Raw genomic sequence first — 12,334 nt, forward strand, 5'->3', positions numbered from 1 at the left:
TAAAAATTTTATTTTGTTAAATTTAATGAACATTACAGAGATTTTGGATTTTCATTCATTCATTGTTGCACTTTTTTCTTAACCCCCCTCCCCTCAGTTCGCTCCTCTCTTTGAAAAGCCAAGATAAACTTTTTCGTTGGTATACAAACCCCCACACCCCCACCCCGCCCCTACCCCAAATGCACTCCACTACGCAACCTTAATTCTGGATTCCTGTGATAATCATAATATGCTGTCATATATCGCTTTTAAACTGTTCTTTCCCTCATCTGTTTCAATTCAGTATACATAATCTATCCAGTTTTTCTCAGTCTTACCCCAACCCTGATGTCAGTTCAAATACCACTTTTAACAGCATAAATGGCCTCATCTCCTGGCACTATGTCAGACAATGTACCACTGCTAGTCACAGGGTTTTCAGGGGCCAATTATTTCTGACGTGGACAGCCAAGTTTGTTTCTTAGTCTGAGTCAGGAAGCATCACTCTTACCTATCTACTAAGAATGACCCAACTGGTACTTGAAATATCAGGGACACAGCTTTTAGCATCACAGCAACCAGAGTACAGCAAACTGACAGATAAGTGGTGGGATCCTTGATCGGTTTCCTTCAATTCAAACTTTCCAAGAATTTTGTTATTGATTAGAGATTTGAGGGGGGGAAGTGTTTGCATAACTATCTGTATATAAAGAACTCCTCAACCTTTTTCTGTTGTTTATTCACTATAAAATACATTTCTTTTTAATATCTCATTCTCAAAAATTCATTTCCTTCAAATTGGAACTGACTTATCATAGCTAACCCTCCAGAGGCAGGCTTTAAATCACATGGGAGGAGACTGGATATCTTCTTCCAAAAGAGCGGCTGGTGGATTTGAACACACAGCCAAAGAGAGGCTGCTTTTTGTTTAGCAGAACACATTTCTGTAGACCACACCATCAGAACTGCTTATAAAGTGTATGCAGTTTTAAGAAATATTATAGAGCAAAAATTCATGTTACTGCAGGTGGTTGTTCTGCCATTGAGTTGTAGAGGACTCAGAGAGACCCTATGAACAAAAGACCTGAACACTTGTGTAACTTTCATCGTTCCTCCACGTTCAAAGAGTTTCCAGAGGCAAGCTATTGTGGAAGTGGATGCCACTCCTGCTTCCAAGCTTGTTTTAATCAGGGAGCTCCACCAAACACTGTCCACCATGGGTAACCATTATCACATTTGACATGAGTGTCAACAGTGTTCAGCATCACAAGCAACCATGAGTTACCTCTGTACAGCAAGTGGACAGACCAAGGCTATACGACCTAGAAGAATGTTTGACCAAAAACAAAACCAGGCCTGAGGGCTGCAGATTAAAATCACCCACCTTTGACATGGTAGCATAACTTTCTAACCATCAGGCCCACAGAGCTCTCTCTACTGCAGGTTAAGAAACACAAATCTGCATTATCTTCTTAGTCCCATCTGGCCCTCCCAATCTCACTTCTATAAGGAAATAAAGTGCTGATTCCTGTGAAAGTGTTTCATTGTCTTTCTTTATCAGCTCTGGAAGGGTCCCTGACAGCACAGCACAGCTGGACACTTTCTTTTAAGTTACTCTCAATGGCTCTCAATCTTTGTGGCTGCATTTTCCACTCCCTAACTGTGGGAGATTGGTCTGTGCTGTTAGGAGCGGATTGCTGGCATTCCCTTGGACGACTTCTGCTGCTAGATGTCTGAGTTCCTGGCAGTGCAAGGACATAATGAACATCTGCGTACAGAGCAAGTACAGTATGCAAATGCACAGGCATCTTTCCAGAATATGGATGAACCAGAAGAGAACTGCTGGTCATGTGTCTTCTACCAGACAGCATTCACTTTCCAAAGTCCTGCTGTTGCTGCTCCAATCCTTTCTAATACAGATGAAGAGGTTAGGGTCTGCATTTGCATTTCTATGGAGCATCAAGGGTGGGGGGGCTTGTGCTGCTAACCAAAAGGCTACACCTCTTTGGCAGTTCAAATTTACCAGCAGCTCTGCGGAAAAAAACAATGGACACTCTTCTCTTGTATGATTTACAGCTTCAGAAAACCCACTGGTGTTTCAGCTATGAGTCGTTTAGGGCACTAAAGGACATCAAGTTGAGGGCAAGATGAGTTTGAGTTGAGCTTATAATTACTATTGAAGTGTTTTTTCATTTCCTTGTTGGCTATTAGGACTTCTTCTTGTGAAATAACTACTCAAGTCTCCTTTTTTTTTTTCTTAAAATGGATAACATGAACATAGTCCCCAACTACCACAAAGTATGCAGTCAAGTTTCCCCCTTTGGAGAAACTGCAGATGTCAACACACCCAGAGTGCAATGGGGGGGGCCTCACTCTGGGAAAACCACCTTCATGATCACGGTATCTCCCCTGCTAGGTAAGTATTATTCAAGTCTTTTCTTAGTATTTCTCCTTTTTTTTTATCATTGTTGGTAGCTATTTTGACTATTTAAATTTAAACTGGAAGCAGGAGCGGCATCCACTTCCAAAACAGCATGCCTCTGGAAATTCTATGAACTTTGAGAAACGACAATAGTTCTTCAGGTCTTTTGTTCCTAGGGCCGCTATGTGTTCTACTCAACAGCAATTCACACAACAACAAACTGAAATTAAATTTAAAATTCAGTCCCTCAGTCACTCTGGCCCTATTTCAAATGCTTAATAGCTAGCTACATGGGGCTACTGATTAGCATAAAGGACAATGCTACATAGAGCTTTCCTAGCCTCACAGGAAGTTCTATTAGACAGTGGTATTTGGAGTTTGGACACTAATTCATTTTAGTTCTAGGAAGTTCGTTTGTGACAAGTTGTACTTCAAACCTAAAAGATTCATGTCTCCAGTGATTCAAATCCACCAGCCACTCCAATGGAGAAAGATGGCAGCTTCTTCCTGTTGCAATTTACAGCCACGGAAACCGGATGGAGAGTCGCCAAGTCACAGCTGCTAGTGTATTTAGTTCTTTTTCAGTTATCTAGATTTCAAATACCTCTTCCCACTTTGTGGCTTCTTTTCACTATCTTCAAAGTGGCTTTTAACACACAGAAGTTTTTTTATTTTATCATATTTTTAACTGATGAAATAAATGTATTTGAACAATGTCTCTATTAACATCCTTTTATACAGAAAATAGAACATTTCAAATACATTGGTTTTTCTCTTTTCAACAGAATTCACCTCAATCTGGTGGCAGGAACTGCTTCTTCTATTAGGATTCATGTTTGAGTAACACATACACACCCATCACAGCCAGAAGTGAATACTTGAATTTGGGGTGGTCATTCATTATTATGGTAACCATACCGACATACGGTGTACGTCCCACCATGTCCTTCTTCTCGAGCCAGTTCTGGCCTTCTTTGTACAAGCCTCTGTCATCAACCTCATTACTGTCTCCTTTTGTCAGGAACTTGATGTCCTTTGCCTTTCTCATGGACTTTGATTACTCTGTGCACTATGGGAATGTCATGCTTCCACTTTAAAGACAACCATTTCACCAGGTCTAATGGGGTCTTTGCGGAAGTGGTCAGGAACAGAAGCTTGCCTCGATGGAAAGCTGGCTCCACGCTGCCACTCAGCATGACGACAATGGGGCTCTCGCTGCCTGTGAGCGCGATCAAGCCTTTCCAGATGATAAGAGCAGATGACACGACCACAGAGAAGTTCAGGACCTGATAAAAGAGCTAGTGCTAGTTCATCTTCCTCAGGTCCCTGAATGTGTCCAAGTTGGATGAGGTCAGGTGCGTGCATACACCATGTCAGGGTCACGGGGTTGGGGGTAGAGGTGGAAAGGGCCCACGGGCTCTGCAGGTCAAGTGGACAGCTGCGGAGTGCCACCCAGCCCCCTCCCACCAACCAGCCTCTTAATTTATCATCCTATGGTTATTCCTTTTTTGTGACTGTAGTGACTTACATAACAACAACAGTGCCTTAAGAAACCCAACTCATACAAAGACCAGGAGGGTTTTTCAATATGACCTTATAAAAGGCTCTGCAGTTTCCTTGTTTCACTCAAGCCTTTAATAAACCTTGTTGTTGTCAGGTGCTGTCAAGTCAAGTATGACTCATAGCAATCCTATGAACAAAAGATTGGAACTGTCCTATCCTACACCATCCTCACACTTCCTGACACACAAGAGCCTGCCTGTTGCAGCAGTCTCAGTGTCAATCCATCTGGTCAAAGTCTTCCTCTCCTTTGCCAACCCTCCACCCTTCCCAGCATAAAGTCCTTGTCCAAGGAATAGCCCCTCCTAGCAACATTCTCAAAGTATGTGAGGCGAAGTCTCATCATTCTTGTCTCCAAAGAGCACTTCAGCTGCACCCTCTCCAAGACATATCTGTTTGTTTTCCTGGCTGTCCATGGGATGTTCAGTGCTCTTCTCCAACACTGGAGCTCAAAGGCATCAATTCTTATCCTATCATCCTTATTCACTGTGCAACTCTTAATAAAACTAGGAGCAAATTTTTGTATCTAAGGCCACATATACATAAGGCGCTGCACCAGTACAATTCACCACACCACCTCCACCTAATTATACCCTCTGTACATATGCCAGCAAATAAAAAAAAAAAAACGTACTGCGATGGGAAAGTCTAAGGTTAGGGACCTCTCTAAAGTACTCAAGAGCAGCGGTGTCTCTCTGGAGACTAAGGTCTGCCTGATACAGGCCATGGTCTTTGCAATCACTTGTTATGCATCAGAGAGTTGGACAATGACTAGGGAGGATAGAAGGAGAACTGACGCCTTTGAGCTGTGGTGCTGGAGAAGAGTACTGAATGTACCATGGACTGCCAAGAAAACAAACAGATTCATCCTAGAGAGGGTTAAACCAGGCTGCTCCTTGGAGGCAAGGATTCTGGGGCTTCGCCTGACATACTCTGGACATGTTGTAAGGAGAGACAGGTCTTTAGAGAGGGACATCATGCTGGGTAGAGTAGAGGGACAGCGCAGGAGGGGAAGACCCTCTATGAGGTGGGTTTATTCAGTGACTGGGGTAATCGGGATGGGTGTGTCAGAGGCAATGAGATTGGCACAGGATAGAGCAGGGTTTAGGGCTGTTGTACATAAGGTCGCTATGAGTCGCAAATGACTCAACGGCACATAACAACAACAACAACATATACGTCTGCAATGTTCTGCTCTTATGCTAAAACTACCCTTTTAATGACCGCAGCTTTATATAATTTATCTTGTCATAGTAAGGCTATTTCTACTCCCACAGTCTTCTTTTTTGAGAATATTTTGGATTCACTGACCCATTGCACTTGAATTTAAGGCTTAGACTAAAATTAACTTGCTAAAGTTTTCTCACATTCACACACATACATAATACTGCTGAAATGATGGATGTACTGTGAGGGAAGCCGAATATCCGGGGTAAGGGAGAGTGCACCAAATCCTGTGAACAATGAGACTGATATCAAGTCAAAGCTCTAACATTACAATCTATACCTTTTGAATTTTATTGTTTAACTTTATGATTATTTTTATGTTACTGAATTTTATTATTTAGCATCAGACATACTGTTGCCTAAATCTGTCTTAATTTGTTCAATTTTTAATCAATTTTATAAAAGAACATAACTGTTAGGAACACCTGAGTAGGACAGCCTTACCTTGAATAAGTGGTATGTAACGTGCGAGAAGCTTTGCCCTCTTCTTCTCATACCCTTTCTGAGTGATGTCACCTATAAGAATGAAGAAAAGATATTTCTATTTCTTCAAGAAGAAAAACTATTTAAAATTAGCACATAATCTGAGAAAACCAAAATCAACTTTAATGTCTTTCAGTTGGAGAGTGTATTAAAAAAAAAACCAAAGATATAACCACACAGTGGAACACTATTCAGCAATTTAAAAGAACTAATAATTGATATACACAACAATCTAGTAAATTTCATGTGCAAAATACCAACAACTAAAAGAAGCCTGGCATAAAAGGCTACCTACTAAATTCTATTAATACATGCTTGGAAAGATCAAACTGTGGGCCAAAGACAGATGAGTGGTTGCCAGGGTCTGGGGTAAGGGAAGGCTGATTTCAATGGGAACAGAGTGTTGAAACTGTACTATCTTCATAGCTGTAGAGGTTGTACAATCTTATATATTTGTGGAGTGTGAACAGAACTATGTACCATAGAGGGTGACTGAATGTACATCAATTAGCATTCCCAAGGTTAATTTAAAAACGGCAGTCTTTGAGGGTATACTCAAGAAGGCAGACTTCAAATGTGCATGTTCCCCCAGATGTACTGCTGGTGGTACCTCTGTGTGCACAGGTAGGTGCAGAGTACTGATGTGGGGACCGACAGGAAGGGAGTCCTCAAAGCATAAGAATGTCCCTGTGTTCCAGGGCATCACTCAGAAAAACAGGACTACTGTTCTGATAAAATATACCAGAGAACAAAAGCCCAGAAATAAACAGCCTAAGAAGAGGGTAGGTAATGCATCTTCACAGAAGCACTAATTCATCAAAGGATACTACTTGATTTCCTAGACAGAACTGAGTGTTCAGTCAACTGTATATATTTTGAAGTCTTTTGTTTAGCCCATCTGCATCCAATAACAGATTTGATGTCTTGAGCACTAATAACTAAGACTTCTGAGTAGAATGGTGAACTCGAAGAACTGTAGTTCAAGTCTTATTCACCAATGACACCAGAAAACAAAGATAGCAGCAGAGATAATTCTGAAATTCTGAGTTTAAAAACAAAAGACAAAGAAGTACTTCTAACACGAACTAAAGGAAGAAACAAAGGAAAACATACACTAAGGAGACAAACACTGAACCAGAGAAATGTTATTGCCAACTCTGTATCCACACCAGCACCCCTTAACAATGAGAAAGGTACAATCTCCCCCTTGTTCTCTCTGCTGTCAAGGAAGTGAGAGTACTGACATTTCCCCATTGTCAATCACCAGCTGGCTGGCAATGTTAACCAGAGAAACTCAAACACCAGAGGCCAGACCAGCACCATTTTGTTGTGAGTGTTCATTGCTTTACATATCTGCCTCTGTGTTGCTGTTGTTGTTGATGATGATTGCCTTTGAGTCGTGCACGACTCATAGCGACCCTATGGAAAAAAAGGCCTGAAGCCCCTCTACAACTATCAACATTTATCAAAGTTGATAAAGTTTCCGGAGGCATGTTGTTTAGGACGTGGATGCCTCTCCTACTTCCAAATCTGTCACAGTAAGTTATCATTGTAATGTGCCATCAAGTCATCTGTGATGCATAGTGACACTATGTACAGGAGCTCTGAACCCTTCCCTGTCCTGAGCCAGTCTCACTAATTCTGACACACCAACCCCCACTGCCCCAGTTACTGTATCAATCCATTTCATCTGGGGTCTCCTTCTCCTGTGCTGTCTGTCCATCCTTCCTAGCATAATGTCCTTTTCCAAGGACTGATCTCTCTTGGCCACGTGCCCAAAGTAAGTGAGGAAGAGCTTCAAAATCCAAGTTTCCAAGGAGAGACTGGGTTTCATCCTCTACAAGACAGACCTATTTGTTTTCTTGGCAATCCATGATGTTCAAGATTCTTCTCCAGCACCACAACTCAAAGGCATCAGTTCTTCTTCTGTCATCCGTAGTCACTGTCCAACTCTCTGAAGCATAAGAAGTAACTGAAAAGAACCATGGCCTGGATTAGGTACACCTTGGTATCTAGATGGACATCCTTGCTCTTCAGTACTCTGGAGAGGTCCACGACAGCAGATTTTCCAAGTACAATTCATCTTCTAATTTCCTGGCTGCTTTTGTTAAGAATGTTGATTGTATAACCAAGCAAGCCGTAATTGCTAACAACCTCAATCTCTTCTTCATATACCATGGTGCTGCCAATTGGCCCAGTGATGAGAATCTTTGTCTTCTTGATATTGAGCTTCAATCCATATTGAGGCAGCAGAATAGGCAAAGGGTGCCATTACCAGGCCTACAGTAATCCCTTGGATAGCACGGGTACCACTTGATTGGGGCTCTTGCCTCTCACTGGGCACCCTTGCCTGGCACATGTCACAGATGTACCTGGAGCTGTGCTCCCTCTGTGAAGACTACCATCCTTGAGGATTCATATCAACAGTGACCATTACTTGGAACTAGTCATCTCTGATTGAGTACCCCACCAGCATTCACTTCCTAAACTGGCAAATGCATGGTCCCTATCCAAGTAGATGGAGGTTCCTATGAGGACAGCAGAAACTATCACAAGCTGGGTGCAACCTGTGGTACAGCTCACTTCTGTGGCCTTAGGCAACTCTCAGATGAGCAGAAACTCTGACCTGACTGGGCACCCCAACTGTAACCTTCTAGTGGAGGGGCCAATACACTGTGTCAGAACAGATATCTTGGTTCCACCACTATAGCAGTGACAACAGCTCAGTCCACCCCCCTTTTTCTCTCTCATATTTTATTCTCCATTGCTTTTTGGACTCTTACTTGCTTTTGATTTTGTTCTGGGTTTTTTTGGTGATTTTTTTTCCTTGTCCTTTTTCTCTCCTCTCTATCCCTTTCCTCACCTATCCTACTCCCCATATTGTTATACCATATCATATCATATATATCATATCATATCACACCACATTGTTAAATTGTCTGCTTTCCTTCTCTCTTTTTTTCTTTTCCCTGGCAGGTTCTCTCTTTCCCTCTTGGGTTGATTTGTGATTTTTTTTTCTTCTTGTTTTATTCTTTCTCCCTCTTCTTTCAACCTTAATCCTCCTTCCTACAGTAGCACCATCAGTTTTCGTTTTTCTATTTTCTTTGAGTGTCCAATTTTGTTTGTTTTAGGTTTACTGTTGTTTTGATTTTAGATTTTGTTCCTTTATTTTTTATTCCATTTTACAAGAGACAGCAATAATATCCAGCCACACATTCACCTCTTGCATCTTCACCCATCCAACAAGACAACAGAATGGATCTTCTTCAACCTGATGCAAAAGATGGCAGCTAACACCAGTACAGAGAGAACTAACTGCACAGACACCACCAGCTTCTACCACACCCACCAGAACACAGGAAGTAAGCATGCAATGCAACACATACAGTTCACCAGACATATCAAAATAAAACAATACAAAGAAAATACACTACACAGATGTCTTGGAAGCAAGAGGCAACTTTAAATCTGTAAAGGGGATAGGGGGGAAAAAGGATAAGACAAAATTTAAAATGTAACCAAAATATAGAACCTGAAAACCTGTTGGAGGAAAAAGCTTCTGCTACCTCTGAAAAGGAATTCAAAGGAATGATAGTTATGAGCCACTTGCAGGTTGAGAAAAACAGAAACATAAGAATAGGAGTTTTTAAGGGTTTTTTTTCCCCTCTTTTTTTTAATTGATATTTTAACAAAAATTTACAGAAAACTTGGATTTCCACTCACTGATTGTTGCACAATTTCCTCCCTATCACTTCAGTTCACTTTTCTCTTTAAAAAAATTATTTCATTGTAGCACAATTTCCTCTCTTTCCCTCCTCCCCCCATCCACCTTGCTGTGCACCTCTCATTCCGGGCTATTGTCATGCAAATAATACCCAATCACATATTTCTTTTAGACAGTTCTTTCTCTCGGCTATTTCAATGCAATGTTCATTATTTATCGCCTCTTTTCTTAGTTTCCTCCCAACCCTCCATGTCAGTCCTGTTTTATAACAGTGGAATTATGCCGTATTGTCCTTTGTCACTGAGATATTTCACTCAGCATAATGTCCTCCAGGGTCACCCATTTTGTGTATCTTATGAGTTCCTTGTTTTTCAACGCAACATAGTATTCCATTGTATGAATATACCATAGCTTCTCTATCCATCAATTTGTTGATGGGCACTTGGTTTGGTTCCATCTCTTTGCTATTGTGAACCAAGCCACAATAAACATGGGTGTGCATATATCTGTTTAGGTGGCAGTTCTGGTTTATTAGGGTATATTCCCAGTAGAGGAATTGTTGGGTCAAATGTTATTTCTATCTGCAACTTTCTGAGAAAGTGCCATACTGCCTTCCATAGTGTTTGCACCATTTTACACTCCCACCAACAGTGACTAACGGTTCCAATTTCTCCACAACCTAGCCAGCATTTGTTGTTTGATGCTTTGCTGTGCTATTTGTTATTTGCTATTGTTCCTGGGGTGAGATGATTTCTCATAGTTGCTTTGGTAAGAATAGTTTTTAAAAACTGTGAGAGACTGTTGTTGTTGTTGTTGTTATGTGCCATCGAGTCGCTTGTGACTCATAGCGACCCTATGTACAACAGCCCTAAACTCCGCTCTGTCCTGTGCCAATTTCACTGTCTCTGACACTCCCATCCCAATTATCCCAGTCACTGAATCAATCCACCTCATAGAGGGCCTTCCTCTCCTGCGTTGTCCCTCCACCTCCCAAGCATGATGTCCCTCTCCAAGGACCGGTCTCTCCTCACAACATGTCCAAAGTATGTTAGATGGAGCCTCAGAATCCTTGCCTCCAAGGAGCCACCCGGCTTAACCCTCTCCAGGAAAAATCTGTTTGTTTTCCTAGCAGTCCATGGTATTCTCAATACTCTTCTCCAGCACCACAGCTCAAAGGCATCAATTCTCCTTCTATCCTCCTTGGTCATTGTCCAACTCTCTGATGCATAACAGGTGATTGTGAAGACCATGGCCTGTATCAGACGCACCTTAGTCTCCAGAGAGATATAAAAAATAAATTGAAAATTAGAAGCAACACAAAAACAGCAAATTGAGATTCAAAATATGAATATTAAAACTGCAGAAACAAAGAGCACATTCGAAGGACAAAAGATCACATCTGATGAAATAAAACACAGTGAACTGAAGGGCAAATTCATCAGCACTAATCTGTTACAGAAATAATTAGGGAGGAATGTCCTAAAAATTACATGAAGCAATATTATGAGGAATAACTTACGAATGGACTGGGATTCCAGAACATGAAGAAATAAAAGTTAACATGAGCGGGAAATGAAAAGACAAACACAGAGGAAATCATCTAAAATTTACTGTTAGAAAATGTCCCCAATATTATGAAAAATAAGAAAACATGCATTGAAGAAGCTGAGCAAATGCCAAATAGGATAGATTCTAGAAGAAAAATACCAATACATATCACCGTCAAATTTTCCAAAACTAGAAACAAAGAAAGAAAGTAATAAAAGCAGCTTGGGAAAAACGATGGGTTACCTACAAAGGAAAACTCCAGACTAAGCTCCGATTTCCCGGCAGAAACCAAGCAAGCAAGAATGCAGAGATGACATAAAGAAAACTCTCAAAGAAAAAAGCCAGTCAACCAAGAATTCTATACCCTGAAAACTATCCATCAAACAAGAAAGTGACATTAGGAAATTTCCAGAGAAACAGAAAGTAGGAGAAGTTAAAGGGATGCAGCCTTTCTCTTTCGGAAGTAAGCACTTCAAGTCCTCCTTGTATCATCTGCACAGCAAAGGTTATTTGAAGATCGAAGATAATAAGCCTTAAATCTGGATTGCATCTCAAACAAAAATTCTCACCACTGGACCAACAGGCAATATGACAGACAGAGAAAAGACTGAAACTGTCAAAACTTCATCTTGCTTGGATTCGAAATCAAACACACTTGATACCAGCAGTCAGGAGATCAGGAGACATATGGTACTGGCAAAGTCTACAATCAGGGACCTCTCCAAATTATTGAGGACCAATGATGTCAGTCTGAGGACTAAGATAAGCCTGATTCAGGCCATGGTCTTTTCAGTTACCTGCTATGCATGTGAGGGAGGGACAGTGAATTATGATGACAGAAGAATTGAGACCTTTGTGTTGTGCTGGAGTAGAATACTGAATATCCCATGGAATGTCAAAAGAATCAATAGATATACCTTGGAGAAGGCACAGCCAGATTGTTCCTTGGAGGTAAAGACGATAAACCTTCATCTTCTATACTTCGGGCACATTGCTAGGTGAAGCTATTCCTTGGAGAAGGGCATCATACTTGGAAAGGTGGAGGAATGGCAAAAGAGAGAAATACCCTCAACCAGATAGATTTGATACAGCAACTGCAGCAATGGGCTCAAGTATATTGGAGATTGAGAGGATGGTACAGAGTTCAGATGTGCTGTTCACAGGGTCGCTATGAGTAGTACTCAACTTGACACACCTAACAACAATCCTTTTTCCAGACCTATCATATTCGTGTGCAGAACAAATCATTTGAGAAGCTGGGCTATATGAAGAAGAATGTGGTATTAGGATCAGAGGAAGAGTCATCATCAACCTGTGCAATGCAGATGACACAACTTTGTTTGCTGAAAGTTAGGAAAACTTGAAACACTTGCCACAGAGGATAAAAAAAA

General features: G+C 41.2%; 1 protein-coding gene and 1 pseudogene across 3 annotated transcripts in view; both read right to left on the reverse strand.

The window, feature by feature from the left end:
* The window catches only part of DIP2A (DIP2 disco-interacting protein 2 homolog A (Drosophila)), a 150,183-nt gene that overhangs the window by 95,097 nt on the left and 42,752 nt on the right, over positions 1-12,334 (reverse strand). For all 3 annotated transcript variants that reach the window (XM_006893921.1, XM_006893920.1, XM_006893922.1), the window contains exon 2: positions 5,633-5,704. In XM_006893921.1, the coding sequence (XP_006893983.1) occupies positions 5,633-5,704 (72 nt within the window). The remainder of the gene's footprint in view (positions 1-5,632; positions 5,705-12,334) is intronic.
* On the reverse strand, positions 3,225-3,720 carry LOC102877567 (annotated as a pseudogene).

This window comes from Elephantulus edwardii, unplaced genomic scaffold, assembly GCF_000299155.1.
Source record: "Elephantulus edwardii isolate Elephantulus edwardi_28Jun2011 unplaced genomic scaffold, EleEdw1.0 scaffold00133, whole genome shotgun sequence".
Lineage (NCBI taxonomy): Eukaryota > Metazoa > Chordata > Mammalia > Macroscelidea > Macroscelididae > Elephantulus > Elephantulus edwardii.